A 25,912-nucleotide genomic window follows, 5' to 3' on the forward strand; every position below is an offset into this window, starting at 1 on the left:
AGAGAAAAACGGAGCACAGCCACCACCCCCGAGGACCAAACAGCCACGCAGACACCGAACTGCAGAGGCCGGAGGAGCGTACCACGGGGAAGGTCATTCTGAGCCCCGAGCCCTGGCTGTTACCAGCCCCTTCTCGTAAGCACTGAAAAACAAACGCTTTTTAAACCCCTCTCTGCAGGGCTCCCCACAGCAGAATTCCCGAGTCCAGCCTGTGCTCACACGTGCAGCTCAGAACCACCCACCTGTCGGCGAACCTACACACCGCTTCTGTGGCGTGAACCCAGGGCCGTGAAGGGTCCCCTGACACCCTCTGGGTGAGTTAACCACCCATTCTGAGTACTGCAGAAAGTGTTTTGCTTTTCAGTATGTTGATAATGAACATAGATAACTTACTGAAAACTGTATTAATGCCAACGTTACCTCAATAAGTTAAAGAAAAAATTCATGAATATGTGTTTCTATAATATATGAAAATATTCTGCAGATCAATAAGAAAAGACATGAAGGCAGGCTGAGGGTCTGTCTGATAACTAACGGGGGGAGAAACAAGAATCACCAAGCGATGGCCCACAGTGGCAGGGCCTGTCCCTCGGCCCTGGCTCAGGGGAAGGGCCTTCCCCCCGCCAGCACAGAGCAAGGCTGGCCGTGTTTCCGGCTTCGTGCCGGGGGACATGCCCCTATGAGCCTTGCCAGTGTGTGGACGGCTTCACCGTGGCGGGGGGGGGGGGTGCGGGGTGAATACCAATCTGTAAAATGAGTAACTTTGTGAAAACTGTTGGCCAACACTCATCCAAGAGAAAAATCTGACTGCGTGAAAACTAATGAAGAAAATGTAAAAACGATGAGAAACGGCCAGCAGTGGTTCTCTAGTGTTCTAGCCATCAGCTCTTTCCAGAGAGGGCACATCCAAACCTGGTTGACCCTCCAGAGCCGGTGGCAGGGGCAGCAGCTGCCTCTCCCGGTAACGACGCCTCATAACCCGACCGAGAGGCTCCACGGCTCTCCCAGGCACCCCCACCATCGGCCGCACGTGGCGGAATCCTAGCCCGGGAATTACTCTCTAAGCCCCAGACGTGTTTCCTGAAGAAGTTTGATCAGAAAGTATTGTTCTAAGTATTCAGGGAAGCGAGCGTTATTGCAGCATGTCGAAGGATCCCAAATAAAATAAAACCTTATACCCATTCCTGATGTAAAGCTGTCTGAAGCCCCCTGCAGAAATCATATTTAGTAGGTAGTCCCATTAATACCTAAACAATAGATTCTAGAACAATTCTCTTTAAAACAAGATTCCAGAAGTTCCGATTAATCTAATTCAACGTGATTTTTTAAATAAGTCTTTCAAATATTCTTTCTGCGCCGTAGACGGTCACCATCACCACACAAACGAGCAGCTAGGAGATGAGGACACAGTCGCTTCAGACCAGACCATCGTGCCCAGCAAGAGGTCCAGCCTGGCTCTGTCCTCCTGGCAAACGGGCCCGAGGGCCTGCGTTTTGGGCAGGAAACAGTGCCGTCACGGGTGTGTGGGCAGCGTGGGGCAGTCCTGTCTGAAACCCTAGGGGAACTACTCCAAACCCAGCCTGGGGACTCTGTCACTGAACACACCTGCAGGGGTGAAGTCAGGGGCACCCTGGGGGCTCTTGGAAGCCCTTCCAAGGTCACTGAGAGGCCAAGACAATGAGGCTCTGTTCTGTGAGTCACACAGGTCACCAGCACCTGGAGAGTCCTGTCAGAGTCTGACACCAAAACGGCGGTGACGGCAGAATTACAAGTTAACGGGAACTGGGGACAGTGATTCACCAAAGTTCAAACTTTGAGAAACAGATTACGTTCGTCACTCAGCTGTTTCCGTGTCTTGTCACCAGACCAAGCCACAGAGCTACCGAGTTAGCAGGGGCAGGAGCCCAGGTGGCTCGGACACATNGTCTGAAACCCTAGGGGAACTACTCCAAACCCAGCCCGGGGACTCTGTCACTGAACACACCTGCAGGGGTGAAGTCAGGGGCACCCTGGGGGCTCTTGGAAGCCCCTCCAAGGTCACTGAGAGGCCAAGACAATGAGGCTCTGTTCTGTGAGTCACACAGGTCACCAGCACCTGGAGGGTCCTGTCAGAGTCTGACACCAAAACGGCGGTGATGGCAGAATTACAAGTTAACCGGAACTGGGGACAGTGATTCACCAAAGTTCAAACTTTGAGAAACAGATTACGTTCGTCACTCAGCTGTTTCCGTGTCTTGTCACCAGACCAAGCCACAGAGCTACCGAGTTAGCAGGGGCAGGAGCCCAGGTGGCTCGGACACATTTTGAAATCAGGGCAATCACTGGGCCGGTAGTGGAGTTCAGCAACTTCAAAGTGGTGAGATGTAAAAACGGTTTTAAATTTTTAATTTGTGTGCAAATTTCTAAACAACTCTAATCACCTGAGGTTATGCAAACCGTGTAATTTCATAGCCGTTGGCCCTGTACACTTGGAATGCACGTTATCTGTAGTGCTTTTCTTAATCACTGCCAATCGGATGGGGGCACCGCTCCCCTGACGGGGCTCACAGGCAGTGCTGAGGCGGGAAGCCACGCACGGAGTATTTCTCTTAAGGAGATGTTTACCGGTTATCTTGTGCCTTAAGTAGGTGTAGGAACCTTGATTACTAGCGCTTTAGTTTGTATTTAGCTTTAAAATTCTGGGAATTATGCCGTATTATACCCCTCATCCATCGGATGGTTTTCATACACATGCACTTCTCATGGATCCGTATCCTGACCCCATGTCGGTGTAACTACAATTCCACTTCTCCGTTTAACAGTCAACGTCCTTAAAAGTTGTTTGCCTCCCACAAATGTCGTTGTGAACTATTCATGGCACGCGGAGTTTGTACGACGTGATATTGTAACGCATCGGCACCAAGGGCGGGGGATTTAACACACCTTTTCTATTAAATTTTCATAATAGTCAGGAAATAAACAGTAGTGTCCAGAAAAAAATCAGTCAGTGCCCATTTTCTTCCACTGAGCTTTGTGTGTATAATTCTGCCACTGAACTGAAAGATGAATGAGTAACAGGGGACATAGAAAGTAACGTATTGCAAATACGTTGACGCATCTTTGAAAACGGCTACAGTGTCTGAACGGCCGGCCTGTTGGTACCACAGCTACGCTGCAGGCTCCGCCTCTGGGGCCCAGCTTCCCAAAGGACTTGGTACCTCTGTCCCAGCACCTGTCACCCTCTTCCAGTCATGTCTGCTGACAACACAGCCCTGACCTGTTCATCCCGTCAAGCGGGACGGAAAGCACACTTGTCACTGCAGTCTGGGTTCTCCTGAGGCAAGGGGTGGATATGCAAGTCTGCAGAGAATGAATGGCCGTGTCCACGCACTGCCCTGCAGCAGCGTCCCCCCCCACCGTGGACCACAACCGCCCTTGGCCAGCAGCCCTCAGCCTGTCGCAGCTGGACAGGGCCTGCATCAGTCCCTTCCTGGGGCAGGTTCACTCGGGCGGGGGACACGGCTTTCACCCCCTCTCTACGGTACCTACCTGACCAGCGCTGGAGCAGTGCCCGGTGACCGAGTGGGCTCCTGCGACGGGGGACGTCTGCAGCTGGCCAGGGAGCTGCGGTCCTCAGACGGGGTACAGGCCGGCTGTGCATCCACCTGCATGTCGCCCTCCGGGCTCCGCCTCCCTGACCTGTGACCAGTGAGTCGACCGGGCTACCTTCAGATGGGTGTTTCCTAATGTCACCCGATACGGAACATGCTACAACAATGTCACAGAACAGCAGGCCTGCTGTTCAGGTGTCCGGGACCCACAGAGTACAGGGCAGGGCAACAGGCCCTGGAACACGGGCAGACGGCCTGCAGGGACAGGCGAAGGGACCATTCGATGGGTACGTGACACTTTCTTACAGGCATTTCTGTCCCTTCATTTTCTACTTCCAATGACAAAAAGCTCAAACATGAATCCTAACCAAGATTTGCTTCCCACCTCCCTTAGTGCAAGGCCCGGGTCCTTTCTCCCCCTGGACACGGTCCACAGCCCTTCTACGTGACGTTCCTTTCTGGGGGCAGAGAAGGACAGACAAGGCTGGGGAGCAGGGTTGGTGGAGCCGGCAGAGGCCGAGGCCCAAGCAGGGACCACAGGGCTCGGTTTCCTTTTCTTCCTGTTAACCGCCTGCCGTTAATTTTAAGTTCTTGGTTACGTTCACACTAAGACTGTCTCCCTCGTATTCCACAGGGATGTCCTCAGGGCACTTCAGGGTTTCGCTCGCTTCCACTCCCTTCTGCTGTGTGCGGCTGTTGCGTTCTGTGTTCCAAGTCTGGAGGCCCTTGCAAGTTTCCCTGGCATTTTAGGGCCTCGCTTACATACTGAACCGTCCACCTGTGTCTTCGTCTTGGTCATGTGAGTGCGTCCGCTTGCCGACAAACCCAGCTGTGAGGTTTATGTTGACATTAACTCAGAAGTAACGATGGCCGAGCCTGGAGGCCATGCGCTCACACCTGGGGCTGCCAGCTGGCACCCCCTCTGGCCCCACAGTCTCTGCCCACCGGGTCCTGTTCTGCTCTGTGATGTGTGAGGTGGGGCTGCCACAAGGCTTGTCCTCAGCAACATGTATCATGAGAACGAAACATGCCGTACACCTCGTCATTCAAAACAACCACCGCAGAGGACTGAGAACACCTACCCGGGAGAAGCCACCGTAAAACATCAGCATTTAAGTTGATTCTGTTCGGTGCTAACACTTTAAATCGGCCACCTGCAGTATCTGTCACTGACACATTAAGCATGCTGTTCCAAGTGAGCCGAATTTACAAACCACAGACTCACACCGATGCATTCTTGCAGGGACTCCAATCCCTTCCACACTGTTCATGTTCAGTGCTGGGTGAATAAAGCAGCTTTAGGTTCTATTCTTAAATGGCACGTCTCGCTTACTATTTAAAATAACAGTCTTAGCTGTAGGTGAGTATATTTGCTTCTTGAAAATGAGGAACTTAGAAATACGAGCTCACACCGCCCACTCCTGCGGCCACACGCTGCTGATGCCACAGCGTGAGCGCAGTCCTGTAACTCGCTTGTTCTGCGGGGAGAACAGACCCAAACCTTCCTCCTTCCGGCAGCCAGCACCCGTGTTCAAACCCTTCGACCCTGTGGACTATTTTTAGTTAGTGTTACAGGCAAGTGACAGTGAGGGACTCACCCATGTAAGGATGAACCGGCCTACAGACCCGGGAACACTCCCGACGTGCGCAGTCCCAGCTGACGGAGTCCTGACCCGCTGCTCTGGGTCTTCCGGCCGTGGTGGGATGAGGTCGGCTCCCGCAACCCGGTTCTCAGGCCCCTCTCTGCATGTTCCTCTGGTGGTTCTTAGAAGCTCGGGGACGGGGATGGCCGCTGCTGCAGGAACAGAAAAGACACAGGGGGTGTGAGGGACTGAAGAGCGTGGCGGGACATGGAACAGTCCACCCTTCACGTGACTGCAGGTCACGGGAGGCCTGGGCTTGTCCAAGCCCCTGGGTGAGGAGGGGCACACCAGTCCACACTCTAGTCCATGCTGTGGCCTCTCAGGATGCACTAGCGAGCCCCTCTCCTCTGAGCACTCACCCCTGTCACTTGGGGGTCTCAGGCTCCGGGAGGGTCTGGCTGCTCGTGAACAGAGGAGGCAGGAAGGTCAAGGGCCCCAGAGGACAACCGGGTGTTTCATTCCTATGTGGGCAAGTGGCCTCCGAAAGGCCAGGAGCTCCGTCCTTTCTGTGAGAGGTGACCATCTCCACGAGATTCACACGGACCAGTGGCTGTACAGCTGACGCGGTCTCCATGGTTGAACCCACAGTCAGCGCTTAGAAGAAGAGGTGTTTCATCCGGGAGCCATTCCATGGCCAAGACAGAACAACGAGGGGGGCCAGCACGTACGGAAGTTAGAAGTCACCAAAGGTGGGGCCTGACGCATTTGATCCTGGGGATGAAGAACAGTCAATCTGGAGTCAGGAGCAGAGAGATGCATGCATGGCGAGGCCAGACATGGGGACCCTGAGGGTCGTGGAGGGGGAGGGCCAGGTTTCAGGGGTGCCGAGGACGACGGGGGGAGCGCTGTCACAGAACTGAGAGGAGTTGGCGGAGAGAAAGTGCACAAGGGGAGCGGAGCCAAGAGGGCTCTCCGCTTGGGTCACAGGGAATAAACGTGCAGCTGGGTAGCAGGAGAGGACGACACAGTGCAGACATTTGTGACGGTGCTCACTTCCGGAAGAGCCAGCCCTTCCGTTCACCCTGCAGCACGTCCCTGTGTGAGGCCTGGCCGTGCCCGTGCACGGCGGCATCCGGGTCAGTCACGCTCTGGCGTGCTCGCCTGTAACACACACGGCGACCCGTCAGCCCACCCACAGGGGCCGTGAGAAATGCCGCTGCTCTTAGCTGCCAGGGTGACGCCTAGGGCATTCCCAGTCTTTTCAACAGAAGCCGTGAGGGCGCCCGAGAGATTGTATTTACTCATTTTTTGAGGGGAACAGAGAAAGAAACGCATTACTGAGCGCCCCTCGCATGCATCCCAGCCAAGGACCTGGCCTGCAGCCCAGGCGTGTGCCCCGAACAGGAATCCAACGGGCCACCTTTCATGCTGGGGGAGGATGCCAGGCCCACCGAGCCACAGCTGTGGGAGCGGTACCCAGGGGTTCCTACAGCACGGCCCTTCTGCACTGTCAGCGTCTACAGTGGCTGGGACACCCGCTGGTAATGACAGTGTACATCCTCTTTGAGCACTTTTGAGGACCCCAATTTGTCCCCGACCTGCACTCACTCACCTGAGGATAACAGGACCAAAGGAAACCCTGTGGCGCCACCTGCTGCCCCAGTGCGGCATCACTCCTCCCGCCTCTGGACGGAGGACAGGGCCTGAGGCAAGGGTTCAGCAGGAAACGGGGAAAGCCCTCGTGCCACGGGAGTTAGTGAACGGTGCAGGTGTGTCCCACCTGGAAGACAAATGCGCTCTGTAGGTAGTGTGTGCCAGACAGACCAAACCTGATGCAAGCCAGACTTTATTCAAGAATGCCATTGCCCCACACGCAATGTACGCACGGGGGCATCTCAGGACCCGTGCCAGCCCGGTGGGCGGTGCGGATGGGAACACAGGCACTTTGGCAGGAAGACTCAGGGACTCGCCTCCTGGCCCCAGTCACGCTCTGCACGCATGTCACTGAGTGTCCCAAGAAAACGAACCCACGGGGCCTCCAGGACTTGCCCTTAAAATTCACCCTCACAGGGTTGTTGGTGACTGTTCAAGACTGTTGTCAGCTGTCACCAGAGTCCCCACCTTTCATCTGTGACTCACCTGCCTCCCGGGCAACAAACTCGAAACCCCCAGCTTAGCTCTGCAGGCCGTCTGGGTGGCCTGGTCTGAGCACCAAACATGCGGCATTTGCGAGAGGGCAGAGAAGGGTCCAGAAAGGAAGCTGCTGCTGACCCACGTGGATGCCTCATCTGAGCCAATCTGCCAGGCCGGGGTCTGGTTTCCTCACCTCCCTGAGCCGATAATGGAGCCCCACTTTCTGGGGGATGTGAGAAAAGTACAGGCAACCGTTCACTTTGAGGAGGGGCAGGTGAGGTATACGGCATGGTCACAGACACGAGAGTACTTTCTTGTTGCATCTGGCACAGCGGATGCAGAAGGCAGTGTGGTGAGTCCATCTGCAGCTGAGAAGCGAGAAGGGGAGGCTGGTGGACTGGGCTGAACACAGGCCTCTGGGACCCTGGACGCAGCCCAGAACTCGGTTGGAAAAGCCATCGATGCGCCACATCCAGGGGACAGAGATTAAAGCAATGAGGTGGCGTTTGAGCCAAGCAATCTGCAGACCCTTTTAAGAGTGGGAAGGTTGTGTTAATTCACCCAAATTAGGTCCCTTAAACTCACTCTGAGAACTCCTGGATGAAAAGACTGAACCTTCACTTCGAATTCTACCAATGACTAATATCCATATAGAAAATAAGCTTTTGAGATGGTAAAATACAGTCAGACAGTATCCTGAGAGAAGAGCCATAGTTTGAAAACGTGTCTCACTGCCTTGACTTTTGTCAGCTGTTGGAGGTTGGTGCCAACTGAACGCCCCCAGGAGCCCCCAGTGTCAGATGCGATGAGGGAGGGACTGTCTGGAGCACACAGCTCAGCCGTGCGACAGTGCAGCCGTGCACACAGCGCAGCCATGACGCCACCCTGGGCACGGGAGGCCCTGGGGCCGGACTCCTCCCCAGGGAGGCAGCTCTGTTCTGCACCGCGCTGTTCCGGTGAGTCCCGTCGGCTCAGCCAGGGAAGGGTCTTCAGTGGACAGTTTGCTGCCTAAACAGGACGACCCAAACAATAACATATCTCTGACCACAGACAGACCCTAACCAGCCATGGATCCTAGCGGCAAAACCAGACGCCCCTTAAGGAATCGGGCAAGATGAAGGTGTTTGTTTCTCCTCCTCCCTGGGAAGTCGCGTTTGCCCAGGTACAGCAGGAGGCGCTGGCCGCAGCGCCAACTCCTCCAGGGGCTGCGGAAATGACCTACGTGACTCCACGGTTGAGAGCACGTGCGCTGAGGAGTCCAGAGGAGTTTGCTGGGCTCGGATGTCCCCGCAGTTGACGGGACCGATGGTTCTGGTTGGGTGTCGCATTACAGTGTCTAATAGAGCGACACCAAGGCCACCCATGAAAACATGGTTCTGAGAAAGTGTTAGTGTCTCCTAGGAAACCTGCCAGCAAGTCACACCCACAAAAACACCTCGAGAGCTGTCTTCACAGAGGGAGGGGTCCTCACCAGGGAGACGCCTGCTCTCGCCGAGGCTCTCCTTCCTCTGACCAGAGCTTGGAGTAGGCATCGCTTTGAGAACAGTCACAGATGGCACAAGTGACCCAAACAAGAGAGAGACAGAAACGTGGACAGGTGGAACAGACAGCCACTGGGGCAGGGGATGGGAGCGGGACTAAATGAAAGGAGATGAAGGGATTCACCGAAGAACATACCTGCACGACCAACGGACAGACGAGTGTGGGGAGGCCAGAGGGGAGCGGGGGCTAGGAGGAGGAGAGCAGAAGGTGGGGCAGCAATGGGGACATCTGTGTTAATAAAATTTAAAAATGCATTCCCAGTTCGTCTCCAGCTACCTAGCCGGTCAACTGCCTGAGGCTGATTTTCACGTGCAGACGAGAAACTCAGGCAGTTTGCTCATTTGTGGGCTAACAGGAGGGGAGGGGAGAACTTCCCAACCAGGGCTCAGTCTGCTTTGAACGCCCCTCTGAGCAGTCCTTCTCCTGTGTTTGAACACCATGGGGTGAACATTTAGGCCGCAGGAGCCTTTCTTAGTGTCTCACTCTCTCCGTTCTGGGTTCACACCTCGTTCCTGCCACTCGGCAGAGGCAGAATCCGGCTTCTGGGCTGAAGTGATGTGCTTCACAGAGCTCTCGGGGAGGAGGAGCTCAGGGCTGAGAGTCAAAAGGATGCGTGGGGCTTCCTGAAGGCCCCCCCCCCACAGATGACGGCCCTGAGCTCAGGTTTGTGGTCTGCGGGGCCGCATCAGGCCCCTGAGCCCCCAGTAACCTTTGAACGCCAGGTAGCTCAGTTGTGCCCAAGGACACACTAAGGAGTTTCTAGGGGGGACTGAGGGCAGGTCGGAGCCACAGATGGTGCCTGAGCTCCCAGCAGACAACCAGCAAACACGTGGGCTGTGTGGGTGGCCCTCTCCAGGCATGTGCTCCGACTGCAAATGCTACACAGGGGCAGCCACACGTCTGATGGCCTCTGGGCAAAGCCATGCTCCAGTTTGCAGGGGCTGTGACGTTGCCCGTCACCCACAGTCCTGCAGAGTCCCCTCCAGTGCCAGGAAACTTGGGTCCCTGACCCACAACCCTACGTGTGCCTGAGGTTGTCGGCTCCTCCTGGGTCCCTGCAGCCGAGTCCCAGGCAAAGCCAAGGGCGACCTCTGCCCAGGAAAGCCACTGTGATCTGCAACAGGCTCCCCCCAGGGCGAGCCTGGGGCCTCCCGCCTGGTGGGCGGAGGAAACCCTATGAGGACCAGAGCTGTTCTTCCCAGGCCCAAGAGGCGACACAGCTCCACAGACACTTCACCAGAACCTGCCCCCAAACGGGCCTTTCTGCCTCCCTGTGCATGGAATTTATTCTTCCTCCCTACCGGGTCAGCACCTGCTGCGGGGGAGGTTTGGTGAGCAGCCTGGGCTTTTCTCAGGACAGCAGAAAAGGCTTTAGGGACGAGGACCCCCTGGGCAGAGTCGCCTGAAGGTAACGTGCACTAGAACTTGAGCCGGTGGCACTTCTGGGGCAGCAGGGCTGCGGCTGGGCCTCGGGGGGCCAGATGGCAGCTGGCGACTTGACGTCATGTTGCCTAGTTGAGAGTGAATGCCAGCTCCCCGTCTCGTCCCGTTGTCGGGTTAGGTTGCAGTTTATTTTTGCATGTGGTTTGTGTGAAGGGAGGTTAAACTCACTTCAAACCCGATGCAGAGAAGCAGGAATTGTAACGATGAAGACTGTCGGCCAGGCTGCCGTGGGCGGGCTTGGTGGACCGATCGGCTTTCCTTTTGGGGGCACTGGGTCACGCCGCCTGGGTTCCTCTGTCATCACCAGTTGAAGCGTGACTGACATTCCCGATGCTTTGGGTAAATTACCAAAAATGTGCTGATAGGCATCACGGCAGTTTCAACGTGAAACCCGGAAAAGGGCTCCAGGCACGTCCATGTTCACACCCAGCAGCATCTCCCCGGAGACCTCTGACACTCTGGCCCCTCCCCCGGGACGATCTGGGTGCCTTTCTCTTTTGCCTCCTTAGACGGCAACCCCGTGAAGCCGACTCGGGAAGGCAGTGAACGCACCTGCTTCGCTCTCTGCTCTGTGGGCCGGCATCTTCCCGCAATGTGGCACAGGGTGATAACAAAATGTGCAATCAGAGAGCGAATGAATAAATACGTGTTAAATAGAGAGATGAAATAAAAACAATCAATTTCTATTCTGATTCTGACAACAAATCCCAATGGGTGGGGATCCCCCCACACACTCGCCAAGTAATTTCCTGACACTGGGTGGGGTCCTACAATTCAACTCAATTCTGACATTGTCTGTGGGGGGTGGGGGGCAGTGTCAGGCCCATTCCTGACCCTTCCCACAGACCCTGCGCCCTGCTCACCTGTTGGCCAGCCGGGCAGCCTCCTGTCTGGGGACACCCCTGCGTCAGGGCAGCAAAGCTCGGGGTCTGTGTGTCAGCAGCTCCACACCCGTGGGGCTGACACACGTGTGCAGGTTTTCAGCAGGTGTTCTTCATAGCAAAGGTGGCAGACGCACTTCACCGTGGAGCGAGGCGCTGCCTGGGGGGGGGGTACTTGCTCTGGCCGCAGAGCCACAGAGCTGGCAAGTGGCCGTGCAAAGTCCCTTCACACTGACCGTGAGTGATTTCCACCTCGGGAAGGGCTTCAGATCCCAACAGCATTTGCATTTTATTTGTAATTTTTGAAGCCATTAAGACAAATCTATCCACGAAAGAGATGTGGGCCCTAGCCTCCAAGTGGGAATGATGTCGTCCAGGTTGTCCACAGAGATACACTCTGATTTCTCAGATGAATTGCTCTTTCTCTTAGCGAAGAAGCCACTGCCCTCACAGGAGTCTCATAACAAAGTTTGAAGAGAGTGAAGTTCTCCAGGTTGCCCACCAGTTTATCCCTCAGATACCAAAACGCAATTCAGACTCAAGTATTTAGAATATTTTATATGAAAAACATAGCCAAGTAGAATGCAATACCTGTGCATTTACACATACAGATTTGCCAACTGTAACTGCAGTATTCTTTTCAAATGTAAACGTGGCAAAACCAATTTTCCGAAAGGGAGTTTGAGCTGCCCTGGCGGCCAGGGTCCTGCAGCAGAGAGGGGTCGCAGATGGGCTGAGAGATGCGCTCACGCAGCGTTCCAGCCGCCCGGGGCTCAGGGGGCCGCAGAAGCCACAGGTGGTGCCTGTTTGCCGGTCAGGTGGGCTCGGGTTCCCGGCAACCTTTCGCCCACATCAGTGAGGTAATATTTTCAGAATGACTCTGAAATGCATCTTTAATGAGTTAAACACACACACCTGCAGGCAATCGGAATCACGCACAGCCTGAGGCGCGATTGCCAGTTCTCAGAAACCACATGGCCGTTTAGGGCAATCAATACCGCCGTCACTCGGGGGCTGCCCGCGGGGGCTGCGCGCCAAGCACATCTGTCTCTGCAGAGAGAATCGCTTCTCCAAGCTGCATGCCCCTGCGTTGGCGAGACACCCTCTGCGTTTACAGTTCGGGCCGAGTTTCGTATGTGTCCTTGTCGCCGACCACGAGAACTGTGTCCGACTGTCCAGAGAACAGACCGCAACTGTCACTTGATTCTCTTGTAAACGTTCACAAGGCACAGGCCAGGTGCCCCGGGGCGGACACAGACTAAGGGCCGGAGCCCTGGGCCTTACACTAACAGGGTTTTTATTGGATTTTTTGTATGACCTGGTTCACATCTTCATGAAAATTATCATCTGGTTAGTGCGGTTACGACACAAGAGTGACCTGCGGTTAAAGGCTGCCAGATCCCACACAAAACGTGTTTTCCAAGGCCCCCCCCCCCCCGATTTTCACAGCAGCGCTGTGGGCGGGTATCAGCAATCCCTGGCTCCAGCTGGCACTGAGGTTCACAGGGTGGAATATCCACAAAATTCAAAAGAGCAACAGAGCGAAGACAGAGACCACGTCGTCCCCTCTGCCCGCCCTGCCCTGGGTAGAGACGCAGAGGAGGGGCCCAGCGTGCTGTGGTGGCGTCCACAAGTCCACCAGGTCCTTCCCGGCTGCTGCCCTGGCCCCCTGGTCCCTCGATGGGCATGGCACCAGACAGCTGTGAGTGAGGGGTCTGTGTCCACTCCGGGACAGCCCGGGGTGCATCTGGGGGGCATGGGAAACAGTCTCCTCTCTGCTTGGGCAGAGGCCAGGTTCCAGATAGGCTGGGACCAGGAGTGGGGACAGTGATGATGCTGGAGAAAGCCACCATGACCTGCGTACGTCACAGGAGCCAAACACCCCTGTGCTGCTTTAAGCCACCGAGAACCCAGACTGTCTGGCAGGCACGCTGAGGGATGCTATTTCTAGACAACTGAGGGGACGAGCTCAGGATGAGGGTCAATGGGAGACAGTGTCCCGGGGACACGGAGTTGGAGCCAGGCACTGAGTCCCAGGTGGCTTCTGGAACGGAGCTTCCACCAGATGTGAGGCAGACGCAGGTGGCAGCTCGTTGGGTTCTTTCAAAACCGTCAAGAACAAGATTAATCCCAGTCCGACTTTGGGTCACATCAAGAAATGGGAAACTGCACCACAAACACCAGACCCAACAGAAAGGAGGGCTCGTGCAGCCCAGCCTGGCCTGCGACACCTGCCTGTCTGCCAGCTCATCCCAGGGCAGGCACAGGGCCAGCCCATAGGGACAGCGCCCCCCCCCTGGACACGGCAAGGTGTGCACGGGCCCCACGTGTCTGGCAAGATACGTTCGTTGCCATGTCAGTGCGGTGCACTGTCCCAGGCTCACCGCCTGAAAGCAGCACATGTTCTGTGGCTCAGGGACCCAGACGTGGCTGCCCGGCACCTCGGCTGCAGCCACGGTGTCACCGGCCCTGCGGTCGTCCCAGCAGTGGCTGTCCTGGCTCAGTTCCTCAAGGACTGCGGCAGCGGCTGCTCCGTTCCTGCCACATGTCCTCTGCGACCCGGTGCCTGTGCACCAAGCGTGCAAGCAGTGAGACCCTGAAGACTCGATCTGCTGTGCCTGGATTCTGGGAGTGACCCCATCACTGGGCCATGTCTTGGTCATTTGAGGGCCCCGCCCACCCTCGAGGGGTGGGAGTCATGCCTGATCCCCAGGAGNGTCGTCCCAGCAGTGGCTGTCCTGGCTCAGTTCCTCAAGGACTGCGGCAGCGGCTGCTCCGTTCCTGCCACATGTCCTCTGTGACCCGGTGCCTGTGCACCAAGCGTGCGAGCAGTGAGACCCTGAAGACTCGATCTGCTGTGCCTGGATTCTGGGAGTGACCCCATCACTGGGCCATGTCTTGGTCATTTGAGGGCCCCGCCCACCCTCGAGGGGTGGGAGTCATGCCTGATCCCCAGGAGTGTGGAGAACCAGCAGCCTGAGAAGCTGGTTCCTCAGGATTGGGTTAAAATGAATGAAATTTCACTCTAATCGAAGGACAGCAGCTGGGCCCTGGTGTGGGAACAGCTGGTGTGGCCTGAGAGGAGAGAGAAACGACAGGGAAGGGTCTGGGGGAACAGGGACAGCGACACAGCCACCTCACTGTAGATGGTGAGGTGATGGCCTTCCCAGGCCATGAGCACACGGCAGGGCCACCCCAGAGGCCGTGGAGCTAGAGATGCCCTGCCTGATGGTGACAGGAGGGTCCTGTCGGGCCTGCTCAGGCCCCAGACACAGACCCGTGTGTTTGAGAGGTGGCCCCTGGGGATGGTGTCCTCTCAGGGGGATGGACGGGGGCAGGGGGCTGCACAGCCAGGCATCCAGGGGCCCAGCTTTAGCCTCACTGTGCCTCCGTCAGGACTCAGGACATCGGAGGACGGATGATGATGTCCCTGTCACGTGGTGGAGGCTGCCACCGCGTTGCGGCCACGACCTCCCATGTCAGGGTCCCTTGTTGTCTAGATCTGAGGCCTCGACCTCTGGTTCCATGGACTTCCCATACCCTGCCTCACACAAGTGATTCTTTATCAGTCAAGGGCACTTAGTTGTGCAGGGCCGAGTGCAGACAGCAGGGGTGCAGCTCTGAAGGGCCATCAGGCATCGGGACACTGCTCTGGACACCTTTCAAGGTGAAAGTTACGTAGAGAGGGACGTGTGTTTTCGCAAGCATCGGGGACACGGGGCCTCTGTGGGCTCATTAGAAGTACTACAATGCATGAACCGCGGGGGCTGCCCATGTGCCGGACCCCCTAGGCCCTCCTCCTTAGCGCCTAGAATTAATTCCAAGCACGATCAAGGAAGGGACTGGCCCGCGTGGGCTCCAAGGTGGAGAATGGAGGGGGGAGGCCAGGTGGATGGACCGAAGCCTTGGGCTCGGAGGTCAGAGGGCTGCGGGAGGGGACAGAGTGGAAAGAGTAAGACTGATTCCAGATTTGGGTGGATGCTGCTGGGTTGGCGTCGCACGGGGTTGGGCTGGCACGTGGGGCCACAGTTCAAGGTTTGAAGCCCTGGGACAGCAGCAGATGTGGGGGAGTCCGTGTTGGTGGAGTGGGGTTTGACCTGAGAGCACAGGGGCGTGTCCTACAGGGAGTCCATGGTCTGGGGGTGAGAGCCAGAAGGAGTGGCCCATCCCCAAGCGTGCCCCCCTTTGCCGGTCCCTGTGTCTGGTCTTTGCAGAAGCCTGAGTCCTCCTGGGCCCCAGGTGCAACCCACAAGCTCCCCCTTACCGGCTCCCTGTCGACGTGGGTAACAGGAGCAGCAGTGGCTGACGGCTTCCAGCGGTGGCAGCGGCCCAGCCTCCTGCTGAGCAGCAATAAGGGTGCTCCCTCGTCGGCCATGGGCACTGCCCCCAGGCTGCAGACCAGGCGCACACTGAGAGCCTCCTCTGCGACCACGCAGGCGGCTCTTGGCGGTCAGACAGCAGCCAGGCCTCCCACCCGGACGGCAGTCTGACAGGCCACAGCTCTGACCGAGACCTCCCGGGACTGCTGGGACCTCAAGGCACCATCTGTGGACAGGGCACGGAGGACAGTTTCCTCGCTGCTGATTACGGCACCTCCTTTGCTACAGCCTCCATTACTGGGCACGAGTGACACGCCATCCCGGGAAGCCTACGAAGAATGCAGAACGTCCATCTGTCGGCGGACGCGGCAACAACAGCCCTGTGCCCGGAGACCTGGGAGGGACTTTCTGGAACGGATTCAAGGTATTGCGCTCAGGGGGGTGGGCGTCGTCAGACCTGCCAACAAAGCCTGGGTCAATTACCCAGCCATAATGGCCTAAATTAATGCCACATGACGGGATGTTCAGGCTGCTTAACATGCAGCAGGTTTTAAAGGGACCTGACAGAGAGAGCTTGGGCCTGTTTTCTTTTGAGAGAAGGGCTGTGCAGAGCCTGCTGCCGAGACATCATCACAAGTCCCCACTCCTCTTCTCGAGGACACGGTGTGATGCAGAAGCTGAACGCTAAAGACTGCGGCCTCCAGACCGGTCCTGCGCACCCACTTGGAGGCAGGGGTCGGCTTCACCTGTTCAGAGGCTCCGTCACCCTCACCTGGGACCTGGTGGGCGAAGCTCTCCTGCCCGGACACCTCGCCCGCTCCCTCTCCTCACCCCCACAAAGGCCCCAGGGTTCAGCGCGTGTGGAGGACTGAAGAGGGACCAAACCATGAGCTCTGATCTGAGTTCAATGAAATCGTGGACACCCCATGTCCACAAGGCCTGCGGGCTCTGCAGGGCTCTTCGCTCGGGGCACCCACTGCAGCAGAGCACGGCCAGCAGGACCCGCCCCGCCTCCAGGCCGCAGCCTGGGTGCATCCTGTGAGCTCTGGCAGTGAGGTTGTTTGTCCACAAGTGGGGGGAAAGACTTTGCAGGCCATTAAAGGGGTTTCTTGCAAAATGACAATAAAGCTCCAATCAAAGACACAAACTTAGTGCCTACGGGTAAAGAACAGGTCTCTAAACGACGGACCTTGGAGGTGAAGGGCCTCTCGTTGGTGACCCAGGGATCTCATGCTCAGAAGAGTCCCCAAGCAGGTCAGAGCCTCTCTGGCCCCCGGACGGCAGGAGCCCTCCTCCGCACGGAGGCTCCGTTCCACAGAGTCCGAAGCACGTAGAAACCAAACTGAACCGAACCAGCCGGCCTCTCGAGGCTGCAGTGGGAAAGTGTTTCTTTTGAACTGCGGTTTGTCACCTGCATTTCTGTTTACCTGTGAACTCTGAGGTTTTCCTAGTGCAGTTATCATCACACAGAGAAACAAACCAACCTTTATTTTTTAAGTTGAATTTTGGAAAAATTCCAAGTCTTAGATGCATTTTTTTCTGTAGCTTAGGTCATCAGTCAACTCACCTGTCACTGCATGAAAACCTGAGTCTCTGAGCTCTGAGACGAGTCTAGGGCTTGTGATGCTGCTGCCCGTGAGGGCGGGACCTGTGTGACTGGCTGCTTCTTTCATTGGCTGGCACCATGAGCCAGAGCCTTTGTGTTCTGGGGTCTTCTTCCCTGACTCCTGCTCATTTCTACTAACTCACGAGTTGGGTCAAAACACCCCCTCCCAACAGACCATTACAAACGGCAGTGCCCCAGCCCCCTCCCTGCAGCTTCTGCTCTGCTCTGAGCCTGCCTTCTGTTCGCTTGGTTTTAATCCTCACCCCAGGATATGCCCATTGATTTGGGGGGGGGAGGGAGAAACATAGATCAGTTGCCCCAACCTGGGATTGAACCTGCAACCTTTTGGTGTATGGGACAATGCTCCAACCAACTGAGACCCTCAGCCAGGGCTGCTCTGACATCAGAAAATCGTCTGAGGAGCTAGGAAAACACGAACACCGGTGGAAGGTCGACTGCGCACTGAAATGCAAAGGTAACCTCCTGCCCCGGAGACGCAGCCGTTGGCTTGCTGTCACATGCGAGAGGCAGGTGCAGCGTGGAGCCCTCGGGCCCAGACTCTGGGCCGCCCTGCACCCGCCTTTCTTTCCTGTGCCACTGTGGAACAGACCCAGCACAGCTGCCCCCAAAGTCAGGCCTGTGTTTTCAGTTCATCTACTTCTGTAATTCCATTGGTCTTCCCTCGGCCCCAAACTTCCACCGAGGGTGGGGGAGGCCAGGGCAGTCTGCGGTTGCAGAGGGTCCCTGCTGCTGACTTTGTGCTCCTTCCATCCTGGTGAAGCCCCATCGTCCCAGCAGGGCCAGGCCTCCAGGCCGGCACACCTGACTTAGCCGTTCAGTCTGGCTCCACTTGACTCAAACGAACACACTCCACCGAGGGACCGGCCATCTGGCCACGCGCTCAGGAAACTAAGGGGCACCCTGATGGGCTCTAGTCCTGATTCCAGTTTCTGCTTCCCAGGAAAACCCTAGCAGGCGAGGGGGCGGGCCACAAGAAAGAGGCGGCCTAACACACGGCAGCTAAAATCCCTCGAGGAACCCCATGCCCTGGGCCTCACACGTCTTCTGCTTTCTCAGTCCGGCAGTGATGCCATCACTGCAGAAAACACTTCTGCCTTGCTGTGTTGCGGGGGGTGACTGGTCTGGACCCACAGGGAAGGGAGTGGCCCTGCAAAGCCCAACAGCCCCCAGCTCCCTTGAGCCAAGTCGACTGAGCCTGTCGCCAGAGCAGGTGTCTAACCTGCCAGTTCCCAGGGCCCCCCAGCGCCATCTGCGAGGGGGCTCCTGAAGCCCCTCCGGCCTGCCACCCTCCAGGAACTCCCCTGGTTGCACGTTCCTCTGCACCAGCCTGATCCTCCCGTTTCCTTCAACCTCCTTCCCTGGATTTCATCTGCTTTCAGACGTGTCCCTGAAACTAGAAGAACGCCAATAATGAAAGGTTATTCAGAAGTTGCCGGGCCTGGGTGTGCAGACCCACGAGGTGGGTGGGCGTTTCCGGACTGGAGAGGAAGGTGAGTCCCCCGGGTGGTTTTCCTCCGGCTGCCTGTACACACGCCAGGCTGCTTCTGGTGAAATATAAACACACAGCTCAGACTTGGACAACCACGTTCCCCCGAAGGCGGGGAAAGGAAAGCCCAGCGATTAGGTTCTCGGCCCCGTGCTGAGTCCGCCACGGTGTGGCTCCGTGGGAACCTGTAGGCTTCCCTCCGACGAGCGCAGCAGCCGGCCAGGCCTCACCGGGGAGCCCAGGGCGGGGCGTCCGCGCCCCCTGCAGGCCGTAGGGGCAACGCACGGCCGCACGCTGCGCGGAACCGAGTCAAGAGCCCCCAGAACTAGGGGATCCCACCGCGCTGGAGGCCATCCACACGGAGCTGGGGCTGCCGCTGTGTCCCTGCGGACACCGACCCCCCGCCCCCACCCTGTCCCCGGGGAGGGCAGCAGGGAGCACGCGTGCCGCCTGCCTCCATCCTCCCGGGCGCTGTGCAGTGAGCATGCAGACACCCGTGGTTTCCAGGCTGGGAACTGAAGTCCTGGGGCGTCTCCAGCTGAGCGCTGAGTCCGACCCAGCCTGGCTCAGCTGACGTTCTTCCCACGGAAAGGCCGGTCCTGTTCCAGACGCGCCCGAGTAAATCTCGGGGAACCAGGGGAACAGAATTGAAAGCCCCAGGCTCCTGCAGATAGGTCACAGGCGCCCAAGAGTCAAGAGTCGCCTGTGGGGGCTGGGCTCAGGCAGCGCCTTCACCTGGGCCCCAGGGGACGCGACTGCAGCTCCAGAAGGCCCGGGGACCCCGTGGTGGAACACACGTAGCAGCAACTGTGTCCTTACCAACAGCCCCTCTGTTTCCTGGCGACTCTGCTCAGAATGAGACCCCAGGGAGCGAACGGCTCACCTGCGGGTCACAGGCCCTGCGACCAGAGCCACTGACCGCTGCAAAAGGAAATTGAAGTGTGATGGACGCCGAACGTTCGCTGCAAAAGTTAAGACAAAATTCCACAAATGTCTATTCAACATATTTCAAAAACGTGAACTTTTAGATTACACACCAAGTATATTATGTTGAGATTCTCAGGTAAACGTTTAGTCAAAATAAACATTGTCTGAATTTACTGTTTAATGTTGCAACTTTTACTGTTAAGTACATGTAACTTCAACACTCGCAATTAATTTTATATGCCGAATTTATTGAGTTAATTACACCAGTGCCTGCTCCAAAAATACCACACACACAGGAAACAAAAAGACCTGTTGTGTTTTTACACTGACGTCATTTACCTTCAAATTCATGGGATGACACTAACATCACAAGGTTGATTCGGCGAGACAGACGGCCTGTATTCAGACCGTCCAAATGCTCCTGGGACAGAGAAAACACACCCTGTCCACACCCCGGTCCCCTCTGCGACCACAGCAAAGGTCTGGAGCTGCCTGGACAAGACCCCACGGCCCCCTCACCCCACCCCCCGCATCCAGGCTCAGTCCCTGTGGGGGGGCAACTTCTCCCCTTCTGGAACTGACTTGTGACGGGGTCGTGCCTTCAAAGCCACACTGTCATACTCTGAAGCAGCCTGGACTGGCACACACAGGCTGAGGCAGACTTCAGGTCCAGCCTCACATGGGACGCTATTTTTGTCATTGTTTACGTTCCATACAAAAGTTTAACACATTGCTAAGGGACCGGGGAGCATTTCAGGTTAAAAGCTCCAGATTTTTCTACAAGACTCTATCAAGTCACTTCTAAAAAGTAATGTTAAACCAGCAGGAACTCTGCTAAGAGTTCACAATTGTCTATAAAAATATTTAACTACCTGGCCCTGGCTGGTGTGACTCAGTGGACTGAGCCGGCTTCCTAAACCCAGGGTCACCAGTTTGATTCCCACTCAGGGCACAGGCCTGGGTTTTGGGCCAGGTCCACAGTTGGGGGCGCATGAGAGGCAACTGATTGATGTTCTTCTCCCTCTCTTTCTCCTTCCCCCTCCAAAAATTAATGAAATCTTTTTTAAAAAGCAAGAAAAACATTATATGACCTTCAGGATTTCCTTTTAATCTATCAGGGTGTCAAGTGCTGAATATAAATGTTCATAAGCACATTTTTTTCCTTTTTGAAATTTGAAGACTATGTTTCACTTCGGGAAAAACATCTAGTCATAATTAAGACAACTAATCATTTTTTCAAACCAAATTCGAGAGCCGACAGCCTTTCCTTTATTAATCACCATGTTTTGAAGTGGAGACTACTCCTCGGAAGTCACCCTCAAGCTGGGGCTGCAGCTCGGCAGGAGCAAGACTGGTCGTCCGTGGTGCTGGCACTGGAACGGGCACTCTGTGCTCGCTCACCTGTCCCCACAGCACTGGTGCCATCGTTCCCGTGACCCACAAAAAGACCGCCATCAAGACTCAGGAAGAACGTCCTTGATCTGTGCATCTGAAACAGGCGTTTGAAATGGCTGGAGGCTGAGGGTCCCTCCTTGGGCTGTGCGTCCTGGAGAACAAGCTCGAAGCGCTGCTCCGCTCCCTCCTGTGGGACCGGGACTCGATGGCCTGTCACTGCAACCCAAGTCTTCGTGATCTCAAATCCAATGGTTTATGAGACGAGGGACACTGTTCGGAGGGGGCACCTGGTGTTGCTAAGCACCCAGGGGCTCAGCCAGACAACACCGCCGGGACTCCCCCACGAGAGCACATTGGGGAGCAGCTGTGCCATATAAACAGACCCCTGGGGCCTGTGAAGACTCAATGAGGGTCTGGCCTGACCCTGGGCCACAGCGCCAGCTGTGCCGCACTCCTCTCCATGGGTGGGGAAAGCCTCTCCCAGACCCAGGAAGGAAACCACCCTGCCCACCAGCACCAACGCTGCGGCCACAGGGCCTCTCCCTGTGCGTGCAGCTGGGTGCCAGCTCCTGGCTGCCTAAGTGACTCTCCCGAGAACCAGCTCCAGCAAGGTGCCCCCAGCTCTGGGTGGGCTCGTTCCGGAGCAGCCGTGCGGCTCGTCCATCACTGGTTCAGGGCGTGGCACGCCCACACTGGCCGACCAAGACACCATCCTGGGTGCTACTGCCTGTGAGATGTCGTCACTGTACATCGTGCCTCCTGCAGTGACCCCGAGCCACAGGAACAACTGGAAGCACAGCCTGAGTCTTCGAGCGCAGCGTGCCACACACCAAACAGACCCGCAACGAAGGGTCCTCTTTGCAAACCGCAGGCGGCTGCTGGGAAGGGCGCCGCACCCGCCTGCACTTCAGTTCCCCGAACGACGGCGGTGGGAGATCCCGGGGAAGGGCGCCGCTGCACCGTCACTGCTCTTTCCTCCTCCTCCTCCGTTCTTCTACCTTCTCTTGTAAGGTCTTCAGGTCAGTCATCACACTCAAGGTCTTCCGGACCCACAGAATCTAAGAACAACCATTTTGAGAGTGTTTAGATCAGGAAAGATGACACGGAGAGGGACAAAGGGGGACCCCGCAGTCCGCCACACACGCACCACGATGACCACGGCGTTGAGGAGCAGCGGCACCGAAAACACTAGCGAAATGAACATCCCCCTTGAATCGAAATACTGGTATTTTGAAAATGACCTGTTTCAAGAAAAATTTAAAGATTACTCAGTGAATGTCATTGAAAACAGAATGTTCTCCGTGTCATTCTCTAGTCACCGTCAGGCTCTGGCCAAGTCAAGGAGGGCAGCACCCACCACCCCCTGGCTGCCCTAGCCCTCCTCTGCCAGAGCACAGACTGAATGCCCACTGGGACGGAGGTGCAGCCGGTCCCTGGTGACAACCACAGGGCCGCCAGCACAGGGAGGTGACAGGGAAACACCAGGAAGTGGGGGTGGGAGCGGTTCTGAAGCTGAGCAAAGACTAGTCCCTGAGCTGCTGTGTGAGCAGCAAATAGGACCCTAATGTGCTCTGGACTGGCCAGTGCCCTGGGTGAGGACTTCAGGGTGAGGACTTCAGGGTGCAGCTGGGAGCAGAAGGGGCTCCGGGGTGGGGGGGTGAGAGTGAGGCTGAAGCCCAACACTGACACGGTGGTCCGGTGGTCCGGTGGTCCAGGGAGGGCAGAAGGGCCTCGGCACACCCTCCACTCGCCCACACGCGCACCAGCTCCATCGCGCCAGTCCTTGTTCCGCAGCTGAAGTTACTCCAAAAGAGCCCCCACCCCTCCCGCATCCCTCCATGTTCAGCTGGGATCGCTCAGCAACACAGACGGAGCTGTGTCTCCACCGGAGCCGAGAGCAGGCTCACCTCCAGTTCATGGCGGCCGCTTCGTTGATGTATTCAGCACAGTAGACCAACGTCACTGCAAAGGAAGAAGCGTTAGGACTGAGGGGACAGATCACTGCACAAACGTTCTTCACAGGTCCTTATTTAATGCAAACACAATAAGAAAGCAAGTTTGAGGAGAACTGTAATTTCTACTTTAGATACAGCCCAAGGTAAAAATTGCAAAGCTGTAAGGCTACAGTTAACAGAAAGGAAACAGAGGCCAACAGTCACAGTCTGTGTGGCCTCAGTGAGACCACACGAGGCTCCCAGAGCCCAGGCCTTCTGGCTGAGGACCAGGGGGTCACTCGCCATCCTGCCGAACACACATGTCCAGGCATGGGTCAGGCCCACATGACAGTGGGCAGCCCGGTCCTCGCCTCTCAGGCTCACGGTTCTGACAACAGTGCTGCTGCTGGGCCCCTCCCTGGGAAGGTAGAGCTCAGGAGATTCCTTTCAAGCCCCGGTCCATGGTTTACTTTGTGATTAATTCCCAAGAGTGGAACCGGGGTGAACCAGAGACTGGCAGTGGAGTGTGGGACAGAGGATCGGGTCTCCAGATTGCATTCCCCACTGAGAAGGCACACAGCCTGCACCACGCAGGAGGCCCACGCACTCTACTCACCGAGGCACAGGAAGTGCCCTATTTGGAGCCGGTAGCTCTGGGAGGAGACACAGGTGAGCAGCAGGCAGAGCACATGGAAGGCGGCCAGGCCCAGGAGCCAGGGCTCGGTCCAGTCGGTCTGCTGTGGGGCGTACCAGCGGACACTCATGAGCATCGACTGCCACGGGGCCGGCCACACCTCCCCTGAGTCGGTGAGGACTCAGTGCCCCCCGCCAAGGACTTATTTCTGGGGCTCCTGAGCAAGGTATCCAGAGAGGCCCTGCCGCCACCCCAGCCTCACAAAACAGTGGAGGGGGGGGGAAAGGAGAGGGGAGGAGAGGGGAAGAGAGGGTCCCTCCATGGCAGCCAGAGTCAGGGATCTGAAGAGAACTCCTGGTTCAACGCTGGAGCACAGGCGAGGGCCTCACCAACGTGCCCGAGTGTGTGGAGCAGTCACACTTCTAAGCTGGGTACCAGCTAAGGGCCACCTTCCCTCAAGGAGAGGAGGAAGTGAAATGGCGTGTTCAGCAGATGCACTTGGTTACTCCTGCTTAAAGATGCTTTTCCAAACTCCTTACCCCAGTACTCAAGGCCTTGGGAAACTAAGTCATCCCAATAGGCAAGACATTATTTTCTCCAAATTCTGCCTGCAGCACCTGCTATCGCAGGTCCCTTTGACGCCATGGGTGGGTGTGTCCGCACCCACGCTTAGGATCCGGCTGGTGCTCAGGATCCCACCGGTGCTCTGGATCCCACCACACTCAGATCCATCCCCACCATGCTCCCACGCACACCACACCCCTCCCCTTCCTCCAGCTCCCCACCAGGCTGGAGGGGCCTCAGAGTCCAAGGGCCCCAGGCCTGAGTGCAGCCGCGCTCCGCCACAGCCCGCACCGCAGGGCCGCGCACTGCAGACCTGCAGGCGAGCTGGACAAGGTCTACGTCCACCAACGCGCACGAGAAGCCACTGCGAAGGGGGCCCCTCAAAGAAGTGACAGAGACGCTGGGGTAGCCGCAGCACTGCACCACTCCGCCCACTTCCCGGTCCCGCCCCGTGGCATCCCCGGCCCGCCCCGCCGCCCAAGCCCCGCCCCGGAAGCAACGCCCTCACCTCCAAGCCCCGCCCAAAGGAGCCCCGCCCCCGGCTCCCAGGCCCCGCTCCCGGAAGCTCCGCAATCACAGCCCAGGCCCCAATACACGGCCGGATCGCGTCTCCAAGGCTCGGTCCGGGGTCGTGGCATCCCTGGAAGACGCAGGGAAGCCCGGGGAGGCCCCAATCGCCAGCACAGAGGTGGCCGCCAACTTACCGTGATCACGGAGGGAATGCTGACGGGGAAGGAGGTGACTGAGAAGGCGGACGGCATTGTGCCCGGAAAAGCTGCCCTGACCACCGCCGTCTGGTCCTCCCCACCGGATGCCGGCAGCCCGGGCTCCGCCGTCACCTCTCACCCGATCTCTCGTGTCGCGAGATTTGGTGGAAGTGGGCGGGTTACCCTGTGAACGCGAACCGAAGGCACATCTCGCGATATTGAGTGGTGGTACAATGAGCGCAGAGACTGAAGCTGGTCCCCAAGTGCCTTGCCGTCCGTTACAGGTTCCCTCCCAACCGAACGACCGGGACGGGGTCCACCATGGTGACTGAGCCGGTCCAGTGTGCTACGTGGTTTAGCCGGTGACGGCCAGGCTACGGCCGACCGCCCTGGGCGCCGTCCTCGAGGACCAATCGCGTCTCACAGGGCGGAGTGGGCGGCGCAGCTGCCGCCCGGGGAGTCCCGTGCTCGCGGCCCCTGTCCTCTCCCTGAGCTGGGGCCGCGGGCGCCGCGGGTCGGGCCTCGGGTCGCACGGTGTGCACGTCGGTGCTCAGTCAGGGCCGGCCACAGCGAAGCAGTGGAGAGCCGTGCGAGTTGATTGTACTTTTCGTGGGCGCTCCCACTCCCCGCCGAGGCCCGCCTTCCCGCTCCTACTGCTTCTCTTCCCACCGTCCTTCTCTCAGCCTCGCGTCTTCCCTGGGGCTTTCCTCTCCTGAGACTTGAATGCCATTAAAAACAACAACAAAAAAACCGGACATCAGGGTTTTCTTTTTCCAGCCGTCGTTGCGTGCTCTCAGGTGAACAGGTCCCCTTCTCCGGAGACGCAGCACGAAGGGTGCCGCCCCGAGCTTGTGCTGCCACCTGTCCAGCCACTTAGGGTTACATCTTCTCGTTCGTGACTCTGCCCCACAGCCTTCTCTGCCCTTCTGTTTCCACTGCTGCCCCTTTGCCCAAAGCCAGGCACACACCTGGGAGGAAAGATGCAGAAATATCTAAAGTGATCCTGCACGTGGAATCTAGTAAGTTTCACACAAAGCTGACGTACTTGTCCTCTTACACATCTCCCCGAGGAGGGGACCCTGCGCCTCCTCCCGGAGCCCGGGCGCTGCTCCCAGAGCCCGGAGAGCAGCGCTCAAACTCGGAGCAA

General features: G+C 57.2%; 1 protein-coding gene across 2 annotated transcripts; it reads right to left on the bottom strand.

Moving 5' to 3' along the window:
- Positions 1 to 20,700: 20,700 nt before the first annotated feature.
- On the bottom strand, positions 20,701 to 25,912 carry TMEM18 (transmembrane protein 18). 2 transcript variants are annotated; one of them, XM_037048656.1, is made up of 5 exons: positions 24,763 to 25,912; positions 23,477 to 23,594; positions 22,834 to 22,888; positions 22,074 to 22,167; positions 20,701 to 21,984 (listed from the first exon to the last, which is right to left on the bottom strand). In XM_037048656.1, the coding sequence occupies exons 1-5, from the start codon at positions 24,817 to 24,819 to the stop codon at positions 21,889 to 21,891; spliced, it is 420 nt and encodes a 139-aa protein (XP_036904551.1). In that variant the 5' UTR covers positions 24,820 to 25,912; the 3' UTR covers positions 20,701 to 21,888. The 2 variants fall into 2 exon arrangements, with proteins under 2 accessions (XP_036904551.1, XP_036904550.1); XM_037048655.1 differs by having other exon boundaries at positions 23,477 to 23,597; positions 24,763 to 25,535.

Source organism: Sturnira hondurensis, unplaced genomic scaffold, assembly GCF_014824575.4.
Source record: "Sturnira hondurensis isolate 20B ecotype Veracruz unplaced genomic scaffold, ASM1482457v3 Scaffold0006413, whole genome shotgun sequence".
In the NCBI taxonomy this organism is placed as follows: Eukaryota; Metazoa; Chordata; class Mammalia; order Chiroptera; family Phyllostomidae; genus Sturnira; species Sturnira hondurensis.